Source organism: Globicephala melas, chromosome 1 (assembly GCF_963455315.2).
Source record: "Globicephala melas chromosome 1, mGloMel1.2, whole genome shotgun sequence".
Taxonomy (NCBI): Eukaryota; Metazoa; Chordata; class Mammalia; order Artiodactyla; family Delphinidae; genus Globicephala; species Globicephala melas.
Window position 1 is genome coordinate 60,880,588 of NC_083314.1, and position 23,719 is coordinate 60,904,306.

Below are 23,719 nucleotides of genomic sequence, written 5' to 3' on the forward strand. Positions count from 1 at the left end.
CCCAGTTCACTCTGTCCACTCTCCTGCCAACATGGGGAACGGGAGCCTGGACCCCGAACTGGGAACAGCAGTGGAGGCGACCCACTGCTTCCTGTAGAGACTTTCCATCAAGCCCCACCTGCCTGCAGAGACTCTGGAACTCCAGTTCCTGAGCTTCTGGGGGCCTCCTTCCAGGCCTCCCCCTCTGCCAGCCTCAGCTCTTTCCTGGGCTAGTTTCACTGCCCACTTCCCACCTTCCAACTTACAAACATCCTCTTCATTTGGGGGTTTGGCCTCTTCAAAAAACATCCCACGATCTTCTCCCACGGCCCTTCACCTTGTTTTCTCTCCCACCTGCCTTGTTGGTGTTTGACGTTTGTCACGAGCGCTTCCCCTCTGGGGGGACCCAGTGAATCCTGTCACAGACTCCCCGGGATAGGAATAAGCGGCGAAGTGAAGGAAGGGCAGCTAAGAGCTCCGTGTCCTCAGTGCGTGGAGAGCACGCTTTGCGAGGAGGACAGAGCGGACAGGGGAGCGGAGGCGAGGCCCCTGGGGACTGGGTGGGCCGTGGATTGTGCAGTCAGTGCCGACCTTGCCTTGCAGACCTGGGCCTGTCCCCACACCTCACGGCACTCATGGCAGGCGGGCAGCCCCTGGGTAACAGCAGCAGCACGGGGGACACCGGCTTCAGCTGCTCTCAGGACTCAGGTAAGCCCCTCGCCTGTCGCGCTTCCCCAGTGCCTGCCGGGTGGGAGCTGGTGGGGAGAGGGATGTCTCCCAGGGTGTGGAGGGGCGAGAGGCAAGGGTCTGGGTGTCCAGTCACGGCTCTTCAGCATCTCTGTGCCCCAGTTTCCTCCTCTCTACAGGATCTCAGCTCCTATTCTCTCTGCCATGCAGGGTTGTTGTGAGATTCAAATTAAGTGAAAGCCTTTGAAAAGTTAAAATGCTAAATGATTGTCAGTTGTTACTCGAATTATAATAACCATCGTCCAGTGCAGGCTCCGGAGTCAACCTGCTTGGTTTTCAGTCTCGAATTGACTTATTTTTTTTTTTTTTTGGCGGTACGCGGGCCTCTCACTGTTGTGGCCTCTCCCGTTGCGGAGCACAGCCTCCGGACGTGCAGGCTCAGCGGCCATGGCTCACGGGCCCAGCTGCTCTGCGGCATGTGGGATCCTCCCGGACCGGGGCACGAACCCGTGTGCCCTGCATCGGCAGGTGGACTCTCAACCACTGCGCCACCAGGGAAGCCCTCGAATTGACTTTTAAGAGCTGTGTTATCTCAGACAAGCTGCTCAGTCTGTTTCTAAACCTTCGCGTTTCTCCATTTGTGAGCTGGGGCAGCCGTCCCTCTATCAAGGGCAGCTCCAACCAGGTCGGATACCTTGTCACCATCATTAGATGCCCTGCGACATGCCTATGGGGAACTCGGTCTCCCCAAAGAAACACATCTCCAACAGAATTCTCCAGACCCTCCCTGTAGCTGCGGCCCAGGGGATGGTGCCGGCCCAGGACTCCTCCCTGCAGCGGCAGGCTCTGTGATGTCACAGTCTGCTGCCGGCGCTCTGGGGACCCAAATGCCACACCCCGTGCTTGCCAGTTCATGACTGGATGAGAGGCTCGTGGGCAGAGGCTGTCGGTGTCCCTACGTCAGTCATTCATGGAGCTGACGAAGCACCCCGTCCCGGGGCTGCTGTCTGTCCGTGTTCTGGGCGTGAAGGGAGGGTGCCAAATCCTGGCCCTCGACAGCAGGCTGTCTGTGGGCATTTCCCTCCCTGCTCTTGCATCTCTCCTGCCGGGACCTTTGGAAAACTCCTCTCTGCCTTGACCTGTGTTTCTTGGCCTGAGCCTGTGTCACGGAATTTCGGGGGGACCGGCCGTGGGCAGGGACCCAGCCCAGGCCTCCTGTCGTGGAGCATTTCCCCGCAGGCAGAACATTCCCTGAGGATGTTCTCCCACTGGCAGCCCAGAGGCTTGAACCACTGGTAGCACCCGCCCTTGTAGGCCCGAGTCCCTGCTGTGACTTGAAGGACGGGAGGGTCTCTGTCTCTCCTCGGGCTCTCTCCCTCTTCTCAGACAACCAGCAGGAATCCAGAGGCAGAGTGACATTCATTCATTTAACAGATATTTACTTGCCAGGCCCTTGCTTTGAGCAGACACTGCGCTAGGTTCGGAGATGTAGTGGTAAACTGCCCTCATGGGGCTTTCCGTCTAGTGGGAAAGACGGCCATCCCATGCGCTTTAAATGGGTGAATTGTGTGGGATGCGAATTATACCTCAATAATTCTGCTTTTAATAAGGGTTATAAGGGTGATGAGAGCTATGGAAGGGGAAGCCGAGTGCTGTGAGGACACGTAACGGGGTCGTATGTGCCCCCTGTTGGGGAGAACTTGTCGGCGGGGAGGGCGGTGTTAGAAAAGCTTCTCTGAGGAAGTGATGTGAAAACCTGAAGAGTGAATAGGAGGTGACCAGGCAAAAAGGAGTAAGGGGACAGTGTCGTAAGCCAGCGGTCCCCAACCTTTTGGGCACCAGGGACCGGTTTCGTGTAAGACAATTTTTCCACGGACCAGGGAGGGCGTGGTTCAGGCAGTGATGCCAGCGACGGGGGAGCCGCAGGTGAAGTTTCGCTCGCGTGCCCACCATTCACCTCCTGCTGTGCGGCCCGGTTCCTAACAGGCCGCAGCCCGGTACCGATCCGCGGTCCGGGGCTTGGGGACCCCTGTTGTAGGCAGAAGGAAGAGCATGGGCTTTGGGGGTCACACAGACCGGAGTGTGAGCTTCAGCCCCGCTGTTTATTAGCCGTGTCCTCACGAGTGATGACTTTCATTGATGAGGCACCTGTTGTGCGCCAGGCAATGTGTCACATCGTCACACGTCTCAACTCAAAATCCTCCCAACAACTCTATGAGGTAGAGAGAATTACGATCCCCATTTTGTAGACATGGAAGGATGCTGAGGGACTAAATATCCTGCCTGTGATCGTAGATCTGTCCGATTTGGGAAGCTGTGTGCTTAACCACCATGTTGTGAAGTCCGCTAGAGGAACACGCCTTTTCAGGTTGCTCTGCAAAAACACATGAGGGAGGCTTCCCTTGTGGCGCAGTGGTTGAGAGTCTGCCTGCCGATGCAGGGGACACGGGTTCGTGCCCCGGTCCGGGAAGATCCCACATGCCGCGGAGCGGCTGGACCCATGAGCCGTGGCCACTGAGCCTGCGTGTCCGGAGCCTGTGCTCCGCAACGGAGAGGCCACAGCAGTGAGAGGCCCGCGTACCGCAAAAAAAAAAAAAAAAAAACCACATATGAGGAGCTCCCAGCTCCCCTTTCTTCCTAATTTCCTGAGCACCAAGACCTTGAAGGACTCATAGCTGGAGGCTAAGACAGAACAAGACTGGTCCCCCCGCCCCGCCCCTGCCTGCCCACCCGCCCAGCTCTCTCTCATAGGACTTCCTTCCTTTCTGCCTTTTCCCCACTTTTTGGGGGGCATATTTCTCAATCCCTTTTTGGCCCCCAAAGAACTTTACATGTTCAGGTTTGAAATGTTTATTTAGCACGGCATACTTTAACTAGAATGATAGAAATTCACACTGTAAGAAGAATCACTGTGAACACAAAGCCCCTTTAATAGAGCCCCCTCCTCCGCTCAGCCCGACTGCCCTTCCCCATTCCAGGTCTGGCAGACTCATCACTTGTGAGTCTGCTCGCTGTGGCGGGTAACCCGTCCGCCTGGATAACGCTGCTGTATTTTTGGTGTGTCTGAAGCAGCCCCAGTGGCTGACTGCAAACTCCCTGAAATGGGACGAGAGACAGTGTGTGTCCTGGGCAAATGCTGCAGAGCACTTGGTTGCACCTGATTGTGGGTTTGAATACATGAAAGGGGAGAGAGGGACGCAAGGGGTGTGAGCGAGGGCGAGAAAGGTGGCGAGAAGGACTTGGTGTTGCCTGTTGTAGGCGCACAATCGGCCCTTGGTTTTAGGAACGGATGTCGTGCTGCTCGAAGACTTCACGTCTGATGACAACCCTCCCTCCCACACTTGCCCACCCAAGAGGAGGAGCTCAGTGACGTTCGAAGATGAAGTGGAACAAATCAAAGGTGGGTTTCTGTGACTGACGGCTTCAGGGAAACGGGGGAAGGGAAAGGATCTTAGGAAAGCTCCTTGGCCCAGCCTGCTCCCATCCCCAGCACACCAGGGCTCCCGCCTTTGCCCAGCCCCATGTCACTCCCGGCCTGCCAGTCTCACTTGAGTCCTTAGGCTTCCAACTCTCGGAGCAAGCAGCATCTAAGGCTGGGCAAGCAGTGGCCTACGTACACAGACACACACACACACACACAGACACAGACACACACACACACACACACACACACACACACACAAAATTCCCATCTCCTCCCTCAGGAAGTTGCCCGACTGGATACAACAGTTTCTGAGCCCTCCGCGGTTTCTTTCCTTCATGGATGATGTGTGGTTATGAGTCTGAACCTGCCCTCTTCCCCGTGGAAGCCTGGCTTCCTCCCGTGGAAAATGGAAGTCGTTGCCCAGTGAGTGCGCTGACTTCCCCGGAGGCAAAGGCCGCCGTCTCGATTGGCCTGTTGCCTCTGAAGCTGATGGGGGCGCTGGGATCCTGTGAGAGGAATGAGTTCTGCTGTCATCCAGTCCCTACGTTTTTCTGCTCCAGTTGCTCTGAATTCAGCCCTCAGCGCTCTCGGTGCCTCTGGAACTTGGGGTCTAGTTTCCCATCCAGATATGCTGATTAGAAGAGCGACAAAGGAGCCATCCAGGCTGCCCACAGATGGAAGAATCTCTTTTTTTCTGAATCCCACCCGGTGGTGAGGACAGCCACCGACATGGCCGGATGTGGATGTGGTGGAAGAGTCCAGGGACTTTAAGATATAAATTCTTCAGAAATGCTGAGTACCAAAATAAATATGGGCCGGGGCAGAGTTTGAGGTTCATAATTTGTCCCATCTCTTCTACCACTCCCTCCCCGATTCCAGATGAATGGAGGGGTGGTCATGGGCATCAAGGAGGCAGATATCAACTCGTCTGCTTTACGGGCAGAGTGGATGCAAGAACAGAGCTTGGATTAGCAGCTTCATGGGCTCTATAATATGTTACTCCCGTGTTAAAAAAAATGGATTGAAGCCCTCCGCAATCCACCCAGCCCGCATAGGGCCAAGCCTGCCCCATCCAGCCTACGTGTTGGGGGACGGCAGTTCCAAAGGCGCCTTCTCTGCACGCAGGGCAGGGAGCAGGCACGTGTGTAAGACCTTGTCAGTCCTCCCGGGAGTGAGTGGCAGGGCAGAGGTCCTCCCCTCTTTCCTTCCTGGAGAATGGGGTGGAAGTTGCCTACTCCAGACAACGTGAGGTGTAGGGGATACGCCGTTCCTCCCAAAATGTCAGGAGAGAAACAGGCAGTGAGGTTAATAGTCATAAGGCCATGGATGTGAAATTGAAGGGCCCTCTCCCTCCCTCCCTCCCTCCCTCCCTCTCTCCCTCCCTCCCTCCCTCTCTCCCTCTCTCCCTCCCTCCCTCCCTTCCTCCCTTCCTCCCTTCCTCCCTCCCTCCCTCCCTCCCTCCCTCCATCCCTCCTTCCCTCCCTCACTCCTTCCCTCCTGTGCACTTTAGGTGTCAGGAGTCCTAATCCTGGGGGAAGGGGCACCTGAACCTTTAATGTCCTTCCAGTCCTGAGGTTCTCCATGGCTTTGGGGAATCTCTGAGCGAGGGTGGAGAGGACAGAGACCACATTCAGGTTTGTGGAAGTTTAGAGCCAAAGCTATTATACACTCCAGGGAGCTGAAAGACCAGAGAACTCTTTCAAAGATGTAAAAATTTGAATGTCATTAATAGAAAGTATTTATCAAGCCTTTTCTATGAGCCAGACCTAGGCTAAAGCACCTTAGGAAGAGCTGTCTAATTATCACGGGAACCCCATGATGTAAGGGGTGTGCCAGGATCTTCTCTTTACAGATGAGGTAACCGACGTGAGATTAAACACTTCTAAGATTTCCCAGATAGTAAGTAGGGGAGTCAAGGATCGTCACCTTACGGACTGTGACTCCAGAACCCACACCCTTAACCTCAGTTTGCTTCCGCTCCCAGGGCCAGTGAAGCAAGGGCAGGCCTCTCCCGGGACAGCCACGGTCCTGGTCCCTCGCTAACCTTTGCTCTGCCTTCTCTCTCAGAAGCCGCCAAGAACCCTGTTCTTCACGTGAGAGCCGAAGTGCACAAGTCCTTGGACAGTTACGCAGCCAGCTTGGCCAAAGCCATAGAGGCTGAAGCCAAAGTCAACTTATTTGGGGAGGAGGCGCTGCCTGGGGTCTTGCTTGCCGCACGGACCGTCCCCGGGGTTGGCTTTGGGAGCCGCCGAGGCAGCAGAACTCTCGCGAGTCAGAGGCTGCAGCTGCAGAGCATCGAAGAGGGGAACGTTCTAGCCGCGGAGCAGACGTGAGGGTGGATGCCCTCAACACACACTGGTGTGCAGCCATCAGAAAAAACACTGAACACAATGTCTGTAAGTGACTTCCGTGTCTCTGTGAGACCACACGTGGGCTTCCTTGAGGTCTCAGCGATGGGACCAGAGGCATCTAGAGTACAAAGCAGAGCCAACGGAGGTGTGGCTGAGACTTTGTGGGAGGTGGGCCGTAGAGGGGATCTAGAGACCACGGCTTAGACGGAGACCGCCGCGTGGGTCACTTCCTCCTCTGCACATCCTGTGCCCTGGGGGTCCAGCCACGCACTGTCCCGGAGGCCTCAGGAGGCGAGCCCTTCCCAGGGCCCTTCGGAGGATGACGCTGCTTCTGGGTGGTTGATGTGGACCCTGCCGGGCCGTCAGTTTTACACTAAATGGTCCCCAGAGGAGAGCCCAGGAGCCGAGCTCCCCAGATCCAGGTGCTGCGCCCTGGGGTCCTGGTTATGACCTCGCCTCTGGTGGCGCCACCTGCTGGTGCTAGTAGGGACAGCTCATGGGCCGCTGGGTGGACGCAACAGGCCTGGGGCTGCTGTGACTGAGGACGGGGCCGCCTCCCTAGTGACTGAGTCTTTTGCTATTTCATAAGAAGGGAGAAACCACTGTAAAAGACAGGAGGAAGGAGCAGATACCAGATGTTTCATTTCTAGAATTTAAAAAAACAAAAAAATCCATTTGGTTAGGATGAAACCACGATCTTAACTGAGCCTGAAAGGGCCATGGGGCCAAGCGCTGCTGGGAACTAGAGATACTGTTATCGTTGGAGGGAATCCCCTTCACATAGGAAGACCTCATGGAATAGACTCGGCTTGTGATGTTTGATGGACTGTTTCGATTAGCTGGCCTCCAGGGAATACTCCTGTAGGCAGCAGCTACCATTTCCCAGCCCTGAGCAGTGTAAGACGAGACAGACTTGAAGAAACGCTGGACCTGGCGTCAGCAACCTGCGTGCAGGCCCGGCTCCGCCGTACCTTCCTCATGTCATTGGGACTCCCTGTCACCTCTAGGCCGTCTGGAAAATAAGATAAGGGAGTGAGGAGTTGGATTGAATGGTGGCCAGGATCATTTCTAACTCTGATCTTTGATGTCCTCTGAATTTGTAAGTTAGAAAAAAAAAAAAAAGTGACCCATGGACCAATGTTTGCACAGCTTTGGAGTGTGGTTTCTAGTGGGCACGTGAAGCACTGCTGCAAGCCCGGGTACGTGGGCTGATCCGATGTGTCTGGAGCACCGTTCTGACAGGATGCCAGCCGGCAAGACACATCAATGGGGGCAGAGGCGGAAGTGGGCCACGCATTGTGGCTTGTATGTTAGGTCTCTCTCCCTTGGAGCTGGGATGGCCGTCACATGTGTGGGCTTGGAGCGGTGGCTGTGGTGACGTGAACCACCTGTGCCTGCCCTTCAGCTTGGGCGATTAGGTCAGCCAAGTGCAGGCCTTTCCCCGCCTTCAGAATTCCGGGGGGTCAGCAGAGGGTACATTCTGAGGAGATCTACCTGCGTCTGCTATGAGGCAGCCATCCCAGAAAGGGGATCACGTTTGTGGCGTTCCATTGGGGTCTAGCTAGCTCTCAGTGAGGCAGTGTCTCTTTGCTGTGTGGCAGAGACCCAGTGGTTGGCTGGTCCCCTGGTCTGCAATTTACAGAAGACTTCCTGAGACCTGGGGGCTGCTACCTTCATGGTGATCAAACTCCTCAGCAACTCCTGTGGGTCAGCCGGGTGCCAGCCACGGGTCTGCATTCTGGATGGGAGTGGGAAGGATCAGAAGGTGGTTTCACCCTTGGGTTCTGCCGATGAGATGTGCAGATCAGTCAGACTCTGCTGTCACTACTGGGTGGCGTTCCGGAACCTGAGGGCATTTTATGTTTTCTGCATGTATTTTTTCCTAGCACTGGTCCTTGTCTAGTTTCTAAAGGGACCATACTTCTGAGCTTCTAGTACGCACCAAGGTGGAACAGGGCAGGGACCTTTACCTCTAGGTTGGAATAGCCCACGATGCCACCCCTCCCCCACCCCTTAGGGCATTTTGAGTGCCGCAAAGTGACTTGCAACCCAGGGGCTGGAGAGTGCTTCCCCTGGACTGTACTTAGCTGGGCTCTAGGGAGAGAGTCCTGAGACATCTCCCGGCCTCCAAGTCCTCACTGGCTGATCCCAAACTAGCTTAGATACACTAGGATTTAATCTAAGCCGATCTAGCAATACTGCGCTTCCTGAAAGCATTCTGTGCGTTTCCTCTTTTCTACCGAGGTCCATTTATTTATTCATCTACCAGACACTGCACCTCCAGCGTGTGCAAGGCACCAAGCTAGGCTCTGTGAGTACTAACACTAAAGCGTGTTCACTCTAATATAGGGAGAGACCTGGGAGAGACTGAGGCTAATAAATTGCAAAGTCCATGAATGATTATAGAAAGAACTGTGGGCTCCAGAGGGAGGTGAATATTTCCGATTAGAAGGAGTTAGGGGTAGCACCATGTAGGAGGTGACTGTTTGAGCCAAGCCTTGGAGGATGTCTGGCAGCTGGAACCATATTTTCCATATTCATGAATTCAGATTTTCCTTGATTCAGCCTAAGCGAGAGAAAGGAGAGCAAAAGGAGGTGGATGGGGGAGAGGGCGAGGACATAATCCCTACATGCTCTGACGTTTCTGAGAGGATTTTTGAGGACCCCTGTCCTTAGTGCAGAACCCCAGCTGCCCCCGCTGAACCCAGGCCCATTATAATGCTTTATTCTGCTGTGCAGTGGCAGCCTGAGGACTTCCTGAGGGGGCCACGTGGACAGTGGCAGGTGGGACACTTGGCCACTTGTTCACGTCAAAACCTCAGTCCTGCATCTTCTGGTTTTGACAGGACCACGTTTAGGACTGTTGCCCATCTCTGCTTCTTTCATAGAGATTGCCACTTGACCGGGTCCCCCCCAGTGCTATACCCCAGATACCAGGTTTGGGGGCTAGTGTGACCCAGAAGGCACTGGAGTGCCACGCCACTGAGCACACAGCTCAATCCCTAGCCTTTTCCCAGGCCAGACGCACCAAGACTGGAGTTCAGGGCCTTCGACACTAGGTGGCAGCAGTGTGGCTGCGATGCCGCTGGCAGTTCCCCACCGGGAAGAGCTAAGGGTAAAGCTGAAGGCTCGTTTGCTTCTGGCTTCGAGCACCTACTCTGAGCTCCTGGTCTCCACTGCAGTCCTCGGCCTTTAAAGGACCACCCAGCTAGCTTGCTTACAAGTGTGACCCCATTCGGGGTTGCAGGTACTGCCAGTGCTCAGCTGTGTGAGCTTAAGCAAATCACTGCTGTAGAAACGGGGTTGAGGAATGTTAAGACGAGGGCCATCTGGTGCTAATGTTCTTTGATTCTCATTTAAGGAGCTGCTGGGTAGTCTCTGAGTGAACGGCAGGACTAATTCAAGTGTTTGCAATAGGCCAAGGTAGTTTGGAGTGGACAGGAGAAGGAGGAAAAGCGCTTTGATACAGTGAGAGACTTTACTGGCCTGTTCAGATTTAACTAGATGAGTATTTTGTCTATCCTGATAGTGGGTCCCTGAAATACTTGCAGATTAGAGACAGGTCTGCGGATGGACCACGGGATATACTCACGACAAGGGTTCAGCCTTGAGCCCCAGCCGTCTCCCGTCTGGAAGGAACTGTGAAGGTGATGTGGCTACCAAAGGATGAGACAGGGAACTAGCACATAGTGCCTACTGTGTGCCTGACCTGTTAAGACATCTGAGTGCCCGTCATGTGCTAGGCATTAGTTGGGCACTTCCAAATGCTTTATCTCACTGCAAATGATACAGTGGGGATAGTGCAGGCTTTGGTATGGGACGTTCTGGGTTCGGATTCCACGCTGCTGCTTCTGAGTAAGGTGTCCTTGGGCTAATTACTCGATCTTTCTGTATTGCAGTTTCCTCATCTATAAAATGAACTTTGTATTCTGTTTCTATGTGGGGACACAGACTCCAGGGGGCCCTCTGATTATGTGGATTAGGGCATCCAGCACAGTGCCTGGGGCATAGCGGATGCTGAACCCCTGCTGTTTCTTCTCCACTCTGCAGGTGGGTGTATTATTCTTGTTTTACAGGGCTCTGGTGATAAGAAGTGAGAATCTTAAAAAGATAACCGTTATCCTAGATAAGAGGTGTTGAAGGTTGTTGCCGTAGGAATCGTCACGTCTGCCGTACAGCATGAAGGGATGTGGTGAGAAAGGAGAAGACGATAGAGAGGAGGGGGTAAAGGCTAAGTGGCACTTGGGATTCAGGAGATCTGAAGGGGCGAAACTGAGCTTTTCTGTTACTGGCTATCGAAGATGGTAGAGCCCCAGGCTGCTGTGGCATCTGGAATCAAAGCACAAGCTCAGCTTTGAGCTCCCTTACAGCCCAGAAGGGATGCTCTCCCTGAGATGTGACCTGGAGTCTCAGGGCAGCCCCATCCTGCAGTGACAGTGACTGCTTGGCCTTGGCTTTGGGGTTCAGATTCTCTGAGTCTCCGAGCCCCTGAGGGAAGAGGCAGCGCAGGGGCAGGAGTCCATGCTGCCACCCACAGTGTACACAGAACCCCAGGTGAATTCCATGGGAGAGTGAAGGGAAATCACATTTTTCACCCTGAAGCATAGGAAAACGGCTGTGAGCACAGTCGTATGTGACTACAAGAGGGGGCAGAGCCGGACCGTCCTTCTGGGTTGGGAAGGGGCACACACAGAATCCAAGGAGGCCTAGGGAGGTGAAGGGAATTGTCCAAGGTCTCAAAGGAGATTAAGCCAGGGTGGGGGCTGAAACGCCAGGTCTTGGCCATGTGACTGAGAGAGGGAAAGAGCCAGCTTTGCAGCTCGAGGAGGATGAAGGATAGTTAACAGTCATCATTATTAGAAGGCCAGTAGGGCTTTACTGGGTAGGTAGGACTATTGTAAAGCAAGGAGTTTGGGAGACTGGAATATCTGCTTGCCAGACCTATAAAAAACTGCAGGCCTAAGGTGGCTGGATTCACTGGAAAGAATTCAAAGCACAAACTCAAATCTGCATAAGATTACCAAGAGCACAGTTCTGCTCACTGTTATTTTTAGGAGAACAAAGTACGCAAAGCTGTGTTCATTTCCCTCAGAAAGCATTTTCCTGAGCAGTATTAACAGCTTAAGAATTAAAAGCCACTTCTGTTTTTCCTTTTTTTTTTTTTTTTTTTTTTTTTGCGGTTTGCGGGCCTCTCACCGTTGTGGCCTCTCCCGCTGCGGAGCACAGGCTCCGGACGCGCAGGCTCAGCGGCCATGGCTCACGGGCCTAGCCGCTCTGCGGCACGTGGGATCTTCCCGGACGGGCACGAACCCATGTCCCCTGCATCGACAGGCGGACTCTCACCCACTGCGCCACCAGGAAAGCCCTGTTTTTCCTTTTGACACCACCATCTTGAAGTATCACTAATCATTGGTGAGTCTGACCCTCCCAAAGGAAAAGACAGTCCTAGGGAGGATCACAGGCCCGGGCAGGCGGCCAGGGGAAAGAGCCTGTCTGGCTGGAAATAGGTCTGTCAGTGACGTGGACATGCTTAAGGGACAGAGCCCTATGCTGTGTTCTGATAAGGGACCCCTGGATGCAAAGGTGGTTCAAAACCAACCTTCAAGATAAAGACCAGCTGATCCTAAAATATAGTTCACTTGAAGTTTTTGGACGCTTATTTTTAAGATTAAAAAATGCTTAGGATTATTATAAACCAATATTTATCAAAAAGTAAGAGTGTACTTAGAATAGTTTTGTTTACCTGATTAAGTATCTGGGTTTTGGTCTGTGTAGGGCTGTGCAAATTGTGAACTTGTGCTTGAGCTTGTGGACGTTTTCGGGTGTCTCCCCCTTTACCCCCACCCCTGTTTTCCACAGACTTGTCTCTGTCTCCAGCCTCCCTTCCCATGGGCTAAAGAGAGGAAGGAGACTGAGCAGGAAGGGGCCAACCGTTGCACAGTCCATACCACAGTCGCCTGGGTCCATCCATCCATGTGTTTTTCATGAATTCCCGCAAGAAAATTAGCTTCATGGAATATCGTTAAGTGGCGTGGAAGTGACCAAGAAAGAGACAACAAACAAACACTGTTAACCCAGAGTTCTAAAGGAGGTTTAATGAATAGCAGTGCTGTCTCTCGATATGTCCATCCCATAACCGAAGTCAAAGGGCGGGTGGTAGATTATCAGAGACTTGGAACAGCCTCAAGGCACAGAGCCCACCACCTCTGTCTGACCCAACACCTGCCACCACTAAAGCCGCATTCCTTGTCTAAGTGGGTAAGTGAGCCCTGGGGTCCACTGTCTCCCCTGCAACAAACACTGGACCATGGAAGCGGCCAGGACTCGTGAACTCTGCCTCTGTAGAATGTCTTCTCTCCTAGCTGCCTCCTTGACTGCTTGTCTGGCCTGCCCTGCTCCTTTATAACATATAACACCCAAACTACAAAATCGCTAAAGGCAGGGGGCCTGATTCCTTGGACAAATACCACTTTGTAATGTTTGGGTTTTAAAAAAAAAAGAACAGTTTTAGAGCAGTTTTAGGTTCCCAGCAAAACTGAGCAAAAAGTTCAGAATCCCCCCACTCCCACCTGCTCAGCCTCCTCCACTATCGACATCCTGCGCCAGAGTGAACAAACGCCATTGATTTTCTCCTCTTGCTCTTCCTGCCAGAGTCACCCTTGACCCCACTGAGTACTCCAGTCTGGGCTGTCGGTTTTCCAGCACTTCTCTATGGCATAATCCCTCTGTAGTGTCATATTGTGCGCCGCAGTTGTCCTTTCAGTTATTCTGTAAACCCTTCAACCTCTCGTGGGGTCCTAACACAGCCCCTGGGACATGGGTGGTGCAAATATGACTACCTCTATCTGAGGGAGGAGGAAACAGAAGCCCAAAGAAGTCACATGGCTTGAGCAGATCATATAACTATTTGGGTACCAGAAACTGAGACCTGGCACTTTTTGGAAATCATGCCTTTGCCCTGTTTGGCTAAACTTCTAACTCACTCCTTTCTTTCCCTTTGACCATTCAGCGTATTCCTAATATGGAGACATATGCGTCCTGCCCAGGCTAAGAGCTAGATGTTGAAGTCCAACTGAAGTTACCGAGCCAACTAGAGTTATTTTTCCTCTCTCCAGAAAGCCAGTCTGTCTTCTCTCAGCATCAGGTGTCCTTGGGCTTGCAGCCATGTTCCGGGGAGGCACCATCCCTGGTCTCCACACGGGAGAAGGATGCTTTGCCTGGCCACACCTGTGAGTCTGTTCATGGCCCAATGAGAGTGGGCATGACAGTTTAGGAGACAGGAGAGAGGATGGCTGAAGGGTTAAGTCTGCAGGTGCAGCTTCAAGTCGTAACCTGCAAGACACAGACCTGGGTGTGGATGGCTTAAGTCGAGTGAAGGTGGACCCCAGAGAGGAGGAAGACCAGGAATTAGAAGACTGGATGGTCAACACTTTCAGTTGAAACCTAGAAGTTGGAGAAAGGAAGGCTAGAAGCCAGAGCTCTCAGAACTGGCTTGTGCTAATATGGTGTGTGAGTATCCATGATGCTCTGGGATTGCTCATAGCCTGACCCCTGAACTCAGGTAATGAGGGACCACTGATCGTGAGAGATGATGATTGGGGGTGGAGATAAAGTACTTTGAAAGGAGAAATGAAAAAAAGCTCTTCTATGTGATTCTGTCACACAGAAGTCAAAACTGAAAAGGTTATTTAATCTAGAAAAGAACAGAGAAAGACAATCTTAGGTTACAAGAAAAGATTTGGAAAACGTGGGTCAAGGTATCAAGGCATTAAATAGTCAAAGTCAGGATATCTTAAAACAACCAACTTCTTTAATTAGAAAGCAACAAACATGCAAATGGCAAGTGTAGAAATTTATTTGAACCAACATTTTCACTATAATGAAAATTACTCTTCAACAATGATCCAAGCTCCCACATTTGAAGGTTAGGGAAAATATTGCACTTTGCATTTTCTAGCACTCCTCATACATGGCAAAAAGTTTTTAAAACATTTCGCTAGTTTTGTTTTACACACACTCCCAAATTCATGCACACAATCATTCCAAACCAATGTTAGGTCATCCCCCCAAAAGGGAAAAACTCCAAAAAACCACAACCTTAAAATTGCACTGAAGCTCTGTAAAGAAAAAAATATAAATGTCTTATACAAATTTCCGAACATCTAAGTGCTTGCCAATAAGAGCTGATTATTCCTCATCCTCATTTTCATTCTCCTGACCGGAGCCTTCTGATCTGTCACTCTCCAACCGGTCTGGGAGACACAGATATGAGACAAAACGAAATACCTTTATTATTACAATTAAAATAAGTTTCAATGCCTTTTGTTCAAAACTGATTAAAATGTATATAATTCAGCACATCATCATGTAAAAATCAGTTCACAGCTGTGTGTAGAAAAGTTATTTTTGCCTCTGGAGACAAAGAGTAAAGGAAACACAGCACTCTCAACTTTGAATATTCATGTAATTCCAAAGATATAAAAAGTACAAAGAAAAAACCCTAAAGATCTTGATCTACTGTGGTCTACTGCAATGATTCAAACCGTGTTCCTGGGAGCCTGGGAGCCCTAGGAGGTGTATCAGGTGTCACCAAGGGGAGTGAGAGGCAGGCTGTGCGAGAGAATTTGGTGGTCGTTCTTGAGGATCTGTGTATTTGTTTATAAAAACATTTCTTAAATATCTGCTATGTTCCAGGATACAATGGTGACCAAAACAGTCACAGTCTCTGTCATCAAGGAGCTTATCTAGACTGAACACTCAAGGGAGTGTACAATTACAGCCCGGCGAGTGAGCACGGCACGTCCTCTCAAGTTCCATGATTTACACTTGCTGTTCCTCTGCTTGGGACACCTTCACCCAGTTCTTCAGCTGTAATGGTTCTGCTTACTCATCTCGATACGACTATTATTCCCTGTGTGAAACTTCCCCCAGACTTTTTCAAATACCCAACCTGCAGAATTATGAACTCCTTCCTTCACACTCCAGAATATTCTGTGTGTATCGTGTAATAATTACAGTAATAGCTTGTTTGCCTGTCTTCTTACAGACTAGACTGTGAGCTCCTGGGAAGATGGTAGTTATTTCTTTTATGTCCTAAGGGTCTAGTATGAGAGGTTCAATGAAGGTTTATCAAATAAATGAACGTCAGTTTTACTAAGATAAGATATATTACGTTAGGGTATGTAAAGAAGGCAACAGTACCGAATCACTACCACCACTAGCGTGGAACCCTTTCTATCACAGAAAGATTTCTCCAGGGTAAGCTGTGGGAAAAAAGGCTTAGACACGGGGGAAACAGTTCCGTCCCACTGTCAACACCAAGAGAAAACGGAATCCTGAGATTTTATTATCTACAGAGGCTTAAACACTCCCATTGGATTCTAAGTCAACAACACCAGTATACAGAAGGGATTGTATGTTTAATTGTCCAAGTGAATTAGATTAAATCCCCTCTACGCCAACGCCATTTCAATGTCAAACTAATGAGATAATGTATGTGTGTATGATTTGTAACCTGAATTATACAAATTTTAGTTATTATTATATAATAAGTGTTCAATACACATTTGTAAAATAAATGAACAAAATAAGATGATGACAGACCTTCACAGGTCACTAAGGAATCTAAACTCAGTGGAAGACTTTCTGATCAATAAAAGGCTACCTAAGGGATGTTAGTATAAAAGAGATTACACTCTTTTTATTGGATGATATACTTTCATGAGAGAAAAAAACATGAAGTTGCTATTCTGCTTAACCAGAGTATCGTGAATAGGATATAACAACTGAGTATATTCAACACACCTATTCTGTCATATTACTGGAGACTGAGGAAGCACTATCAGCCTATTTCAGAATGTGTAGGGTGGCCCAAATTCTTTCTGGTTGTCACACTTACGCATGAAGATGGGGACATGGAGGGGAAGGAGGAAATGTCACAGCCTTCAAATCAAGCAGTTTACAGCAGACATTAGAATTCTGCAGAGTCCAAAGCAAGTGACAAGAAGGCGAGGGAGGGCCCCTGGAGTCTCATACGGGTCACACGGTAACTGACAGTGGCTTGTGGAATGAGGAAGAGGGCAGAACAGCTGTCCGTTTCTCAAATCCTTCTCACTTAACTGCTGCCAAGTCATGTCTCAGAATAGAAACCCAACTTCTAAGAATAAATTAAATGAAATCTTTTTGTCCACAAAGTGCTACTGAGGTAGGAAAACTGATAAGCAGTTCAACACTTTCACAAATCTCTGGCTGGTAATTACAGACCACGGAGATCTGAGAACACTGTGTTCTTTTAAATGAAAACTAGAAATAATCACTTCTGTATCCACTGTTTTCGAAAGTTGACAACACCAAACTGCTCCTGTAAGTAAGGTTTACATTTGTGGAAAGGTTCCTGTAATTCTCTGTTAGAAATATTTCTTCAAGAAATTATTTTTGATCAGAAAAGATAAGATCATGAAGAGATACTAAGTTTGCTGGGGGTGTGGGGAGGGGACAAGGGAGATATGAAAAAAATACCCCAAGGAAACCTGTGTTCCAACAAAACAGAGTCAATACAAGACTCATCGTTAGCTAAAGATTTGATACTAGAAGTTCATTCATTTGTTCACCCATTCATTCACGAAACACTATTATATGCTAGGCACTGTTCTAGAAGCTAGCTATCCAGCTGTGAATAAGACAAACTAGGTCTCTGGTCTTAATGAGCTCACTTTCTAGAGGAGAAAAACAGAAAATAAGAAAGGTATTTTTCTCCTTTAATCTGTGTAGCAAGACAAAAATAAAGAAATGAAGTTAGAATAAGTACTTGATGAAATAGGCAATGACCAGAGAGTGACTGAATGAGAAGGAGGGTGTGAGAAGGCACATGAAACAACTTCACACTGGGCGACTAGGGAAGACTTTTCTAAGGAGGTAACACTGGAGCTGAGACCTCAATTGTATGTTCAATTATTAGTGAAGTTGGGGGACGAAGTTGCCTAAAAGGCAGAGGAAACAGCCAGTGAAAAGGTCCTAAATATGCTAACAAGCTTGACGAATCTGAGGAGGAAAGTAGCCATTTATGGCTGAAATGTAGTGGGCGAGGAGAAAACTGGAATGTGTCGACTCAGTGGCTGGCAGGTCTAGGTCATGTAGATCAGCGTATGAAGTCTGGGTTTTAAGAGCAGCTGGGGAGTCCCTGAGAATTTTAAGCAAGGGTGACATAACCTAATGTATATTTTTAAAAAGTGGGTCAGCAAACTATGGCCCCTGCGCAAATCCTCCCACAGCCTATTTCTGTAAATAAAGTTTTATTAAAGCAGAGCCATGCCCTTGATCTACATATTATCTATGGCTGCTTTTGCACCACAATGTCAGAAATGAGTAGCTGCAACAGAAACCACATGGCCCACAAAGCCTATTTACTGTCTGGCCGTTTAAAGAAAAAGTTTACTGACCCACGTTTTAGTTTTATTTTTGGCTGTGTTGGGTCTTCGTTGCTGTGTGCGGGCTTTCTCTAGTTGCGGTGAGTGGGTTTCTCATTGCGGTGGCTTCTTCTTGTTGCGGAGCACGGGCTCTAGGATTGCGGGCTTCGGTAGCTGCAGCACGTGGGCTCAGCAGTTGCAGCACCTGGGCCCTAGGGCGTGTGGGCTTCAGTAGTTGTGGCTTGCGGGCTCTAGAGTGCAGGCTTAGTAGTTGTGGCGCACAGGCTTAGTTGCTCCGCGGCATGTGGGATCTTCCTGGACCAGGGACCGAACCCGTGTCCCCTGCACTGGCAGGCAGATTCTTAACCACTGCGCCACCAGGGAAGTCCCTGACCCATGTTTTAAAAAGCTCCCTCTGTGCTGTGGAAATCAGATTGTATGAAGGCGAGAGCAGAAGCAGGGAGACCAAGGTAGATGAATATGGATTCTATTCTGGAGTAAAGCTACCATAATTGATGGAGTGAATCTGTGTATGACTGGGTAAGTGCCTGTGAGCTCAATATGATGTTACGCTCTATAGATCCATCGTGGAGAACACTGTGGCTATCTAGATGTACGTGTGCCAAGGTCCAGAGGTATGAAGGGATGCTTCAGGGTTTTATAAACCATATTAACATATTTGGACTCTATCCTAAGAGCATGAGGAGGCCCAGGAGAATTTTAAGGAGGAGAGTACATTGATCAGATTCTAACGTATTTTAGAAAAGATTAGAATGGTTCACACACCATCTCTCCAAAGCCTGTCAAAACTTCTAGGAATCTCAGAACTGCCTTTCTCTCTCAAGAAGTTGCCTAGACTAAAAGTCTTCAGTACAGCATTCATGAGAATAATTTTGGTTGCTTTTTTAAAATGCAGGAGCTCAAACCCTCTTCAGACGAAATGAATGAGAATCTTTAATGGATAGGAACCAGGTATTTGTAGTTTTAAAAGGGGGATTTAAAGTGCACTCTTCATTAAAAATCACAGCTTAAGCAGGAAGGAGCTGATTTCCCAGGAAGCCTTGTGCAGTAATGGAAAGGCTGAAGTATTCTGTGGCTAGATTGTGCTTCCATGATCAAAGTCTATTACTAACTCTCCTTGAATACACAGACATTATTGTACTTGGAATACAGGACAATGAAGGGAAGGAGAGGAAAGGAGTATTTGACTCATCAAATAACTAGACATCTTAAGGATAAAAGCAGCAGAAATACAAACTCTTGGGTACCTTTTTCTATCTAGTCTTTTACCTAAGAGAAACAAGAGGGTGAGTTAAGTTGACTAAACCTTGACTGCTGACAAAAAGAAATAGAAGAAAGGGAACCTTTATATTATAAAACATCTAATTCTAAAATCAAAGAAGGATGGTAATAACTATTAGTTAACAAACCATTGACACATTAGCAACTATTTAAAATAGATTCTTGGACTTCCCTGGTGGCGCAGTGATTACGAATCCACCTGCCAATGCAGGGGACACGGCTTCGAGCCCTGGTCCGGGAAGATCCCACATGCCGAGGAGCAACTAAGCCCGTGCGCCGCAACTACTGAGCCTGCACTCTATAAAGTCTACAAGCCACAACTACTGAGCCTGCATGCTGCAACTACTGAAGCCCACACACCTAGAGCTCGTGCTCCGCAACAAAGAGAAGCCACCGCAATGAGAAGCCCGCACACTGCGATGAAGACCCAATGCAGCCAAAAATAAATAAATTTATTAGAAAAAATAAAATAGATTCTTGCACAAATGAAAGGAGAATTAGTTTCCTATAGGAAAACTCAGGAAGAACCATTCACCAGATGAACTCTTCATAAGAACAAGCAAATTTTAGTTGTCATAATCAGCAAATGTTTTTCTTGTTCTATAAAATGCTGCCTCCTCAAATCAGAAATCCAAGTGAATTTTAAAGGTTACTGATTGTTACTGAAGAAAACAGATCAAAAGATGTTACAGTGGTTAGAAGTACTACAATAATATTTTGTTGGACTACAAACATTTTCTGTTTACATTTTAGGTTTATTTTTTGTTTTGACTATTTGAAATTTTCACTCTTTCCTGGTAACAGTTAATATTTACAATTTGAGGGTTATTTTCTCTCCAGCTCTTTTAATTACAGACATAAGGGGCTTCTTTCAATGCTTCAGATGTACTACAGTCTCTCTCCTCCAGGACTTAGACAAATGCTACATACTCTTTATTTTGCCTGGAATACTTAGCTCTCCCTTCCCCACGCTCTGAGAAAGTGATATATAATCTACTGCTTATATAGACCTGAAGGTCTGAAATGGAAGTTATCCTAATAAAGAGTGAGGATGGGAGGGGACATCATGATTAGAAAGATCTCTGAAGTGGGAAAGAGTTTGATGTACCCCCAAATTCAGAGAGGGCCAGAGTGGATAGAAAAGGAAAGAATGCACTAGAAAAGCAGTTTGAGGTCAGGTCCTCCAGAGGACTGCGTGTCTTATTCATGACTTGAACGTGTTCCCGAAAGTGAAATTTGTAGGTAAAAGGGGAGTAAGTGCTTGGAAGCTAGTTTCAAATTCAGGCTTTACCATTTATCAGTTATGTGACCTGGGGTGAGTTATTACAAATAATCTGCTTTGTAAAGGGTTGGAGCTAACTGAGGGTAAATTTGTGAAACGACTGTTGTATTGCCTGATACATTACAGGTATTCCATAAATGGTGGTGGTGGTTTTTATTAAATAATACCCAACATATGCAGAAATTTGTGATATCAGTGAAGAGTGATAAACACTTTGTTTATAATGGATACTGGATATTTTCTACTGTTATGAACACAGGTTATTCCATTCCTTCTTGAATATTAGTTATAATATACACAATTTTGTATCTGTGGCACTGAACCTCACAGTTTATCATCTAAAACAAAAAAATACTGAAAAAAACATACTGAGCTATCTGTTTCAACCTCTGTAGTAACATGTTACATTTATTTTTGTCTGGGCTGTGACTGATTTTGACCAAACCTACCATTGAAGGGTACTTACTATAACGTATCTTAAGGTTTATGGTATGATCTTCCACTCTGAGAAGAAAAGCACAGCTGATAAAATTTTCAAATGACTTCATCTTTTCACTTTGATACTTTTCAATAAAGTTGGCTCATGGGGATATAAATTACTGTACTAAGATCAAGAATTCATAGAACTCATTCAAAAGTTAAGCTGCCTTCCATGCACCTGTTCCCTCTGAGAGGACTTAATGTCAGCAAGAAATAAACTTCTCTTGTGTTAAAAAAAAAAAAGTTAAGCTGCCTTGACTTTGTAATTTAAGGAAATTTTTACTTTACTTTTTACTTTTACTTTACTTTTTACTTCACTTCACTTCACTTTATTGGCTGTGCCGCATGGCACACGGGATCTTAGTTCCCCAACCAATCGAACCCATGCCCCCTGCAGTGGAGGCTCGGAGTCCTAACCAACGGACCACCAGGGAAGTCCCCCTTTTTTTAAAAAATAAATCCCTTTAAAGTAGATCTTAAATAATAATGTTTTTCAAATATAATAATGATTTTAATAGTACACTGACAGTTCTTACCAGCTCGAATATGATTCAGTGAAGCCAACATCCTCAACATGAAAGAGGCTGGAACTGTAATGGTATTTCTAGTCTCTTCCAGCATGAGTTCATTTCGAGTTATAACCTATGAGGCAAGTTAAATAACCATGTCAAAGATCACAGGGTAACTGTACCTTTTCCTTAGAGATTAGGAGAACAGTAAAAAATTAGCAGGAATTATTTCATTCTTCATATGTATCTATATATGTCTATATTTCCACCTTAAGGCTACTCAGTACCAAATAATTACTTTAACTTGCATTCGACAGAGTAAGATCAGAGAACACTACTCTTTCAACTGGCAGAAAGACAAAGGTCAAACCTTGAGGCTACTTAAAACATTCAAGAATTCAATTTATTTTTACTTATAATTTGTTTTCCAGAGCAGTCTACTTTGTGTCTGTTTATTATTTTCCCATCTAGTAGAACTGATACTTCTAGTGACAGAGCAGTGTTAAATTGTTATCCCTGGGTCACTTGGGTCCCTCAAGAAAAATGTTACCTTGACTGAAGCAAAGTAATCTTGAAAAATAAACCTTTGGATAAGAGTTACCAATGAATTTTGTCTTAAGTACCAAGCATTGGACTAAATGAACATCCATGAACACCTAGGGAGCTAATGGATAATCACAGGCAAAGGAAAAAAGAAAGAGGAAAAGCAAAGGTCATGGCAAAGGAAAAACAGGAAGAAAGAAAGGAAAGCATGAGAGGAAGAAAAAGATGCTAACCTGATCAGCAGTCCCCCAATGATATTACAATACTTTTTCAACTCATCGGGGTGCCCGACAGGGCCCTTTACAACCATGCCCCAACCTAGTTTTTTAGTCCAACTGAGCTGCTTTCATATGTGTCCTCTAGGTTTCAGCACACTGGTGGTTCACTTACCTTACAGTAACTTGAAGCACACTGATCCTTCTGTCTCAAATGTTCCTTTGATCCTTGTATGCCTAGGAAACTCAGTCCAATTCTTATTTCCTCTGTGAAGACCTTCCCATCCCATCTATTCCATTTGCAAGCATGGCTGTTCCTTTCTACGGGCTTCCAAAACACTATGTGTACATCTCTGACACTGAGCACACTATATTCTAGCTGTTTATAGGTCTGTTTTTTCCACGAGTCTTTAAGTTCTGAAGGAGGGGGTTATCTTTTTAAATTCAGCACTGTGCCTGACATACACCAAGTGTTTTATATATGTCTATTAAATGAGTAAAAGTATACGTGGGAATTTCACTGTGAACTGTCAACCTTGGTCTAGAGAACTAGTTTTCCAACTCTTTAATATTTTTAGCAATGAACTCTTATTTTACTGTTTTAAGAGGGGGTAGTATCAACCTTAGTTGCAATCCCCTCCTCACAGAAGTTCAACAATTAGTTAGTAGCTGATTAATGCAATGGATCCTTATTTTCATAAGAAATCTTATACGGAAACCCAAAAATGAAAACCCTCGTTGCAGTTGGGAAGGAAATGCCCAGAGTTTAGCTTTCATATCATGCATCTTCCTGCTTCCAATTCTGTAAAAAACCTAGAGCTTCAGAGAACTCAGTTTGAAAACTAGTGATGTAACAGTAGCTTCAGAAGCTGAGGAAATCTTAAAATATAATCGTAAAGGAAAAGAGTCTCCAATCGTTTGTTCTGCTACCTATTTGGCTATGATTATGGAGAACAGCTATAGCAAAACTATTTTCTTAAAAGGACATAGTGTTTTTTTTAATGATTCTTCATTGCAATAAGCACAAACAGTCACCCTATGTTTCTTCAACTACAATATACTATATATGTTACTACCAATAATCAATATTCTACTTATCCAAATAATATTCCAATTTTTACCTCTCTAGTATCGTGGGCATGTTTTATTCTTGACTTTTCTTTTTCTTAAAATTTGACCTCATTAAATGAATTAACTTGTTTTATGTTACCAGCTAATAACAAAATGAGCTGCTTTGATTCTTCTTCAAACAGCAGTTCAGGAACAAAGTGACATATGTTCTATAATAAGTATAATAAAAATCTTACTTCATCGGCGAGTTTTCGGTTAAAAATCCTTGACTCTTCTAGGGGTGACCAGATCTTTATGTCATAATCTATGCCAGACGAGGCTAGAACTAGAAATAAAATGCTCACATTAATATAAAGCTTAGAAATATGCCATTAATTCATGTACATTTATAATGTATATATGCATGTATGTATATGTTCAGCAAAATTGAGTTAGAATGGAAATTGTACTGATACATTTAGTTGTTAACTG

At 47.3% G+C, this 23,719-nt stretch overlaps 2 protein-coding genes across 9 annotated transcripts in view; one reads left to right on the forward strand and one right to left on the reverse strand.

Annotated features, from left to right (window-relative positions):
• Positions 1-21,238, forward strand: part of GPR161 (G protein-coupled receptor 161) — a 60,081-nt gene extending 38,843 nt beyond the window's left edge. For 2 of the 4 annotated variants that reach the window (XM_060296774.1, XM_060296789.1), the window contains 4 exons: positions 583-687; positions 3,950-4,066; positions 6,158-10,491; positions 15,136-21,238. In XM_060296774.1, the coding sequence (XP_060152757.1) occupies positions 583-687; positions 3,950-4,066; positions 6,158-6,423 (488 nt within the window). In that variant the 3' untranslated portion in view covers positions 6,424-10,491; positions 15,136-21,238. The remainder of the gene's footprint in view (positions 1-582; positions 688-3,949; positions 4,067-6,157; positions 10,492-15,135) is intronic. The other 2 variants (XM_060296778.1, XM_060296782.1) reach the window with 2 other exon arrangements.
• DCAF6 (DDB1 and CUL4 associated factor 6) overlaps positions 14,230-23,719 on the reverse strand; it is a 173,967-nt gene continuing 164,477 nt past the window's right edge. For all 5 annotated transcript variants that reach the window (XM_030875551.3, XM_030875554.3, XM_030875555.3 and 2 more), the window contains 3 exons: positions 23,485-23,573; positions 21,447-21,552; positions 14,230-14,693 (listed from right to left, as the gene is read on the reverse strand). In XM_030875551.3, coding sequence (XP_030731411.1) covers positions 14,629-14,693; positions 21,447-21,552; positions 23,485-23,573 — 260 coding nt within the window. In that variant the 3' untranslated portion in view covers positions 14,230-14,628. The remainder of the gene's footprint in view (positions 14,694-21,446; positions 21,553-23,484; positions 23,574-23,719) is intronic.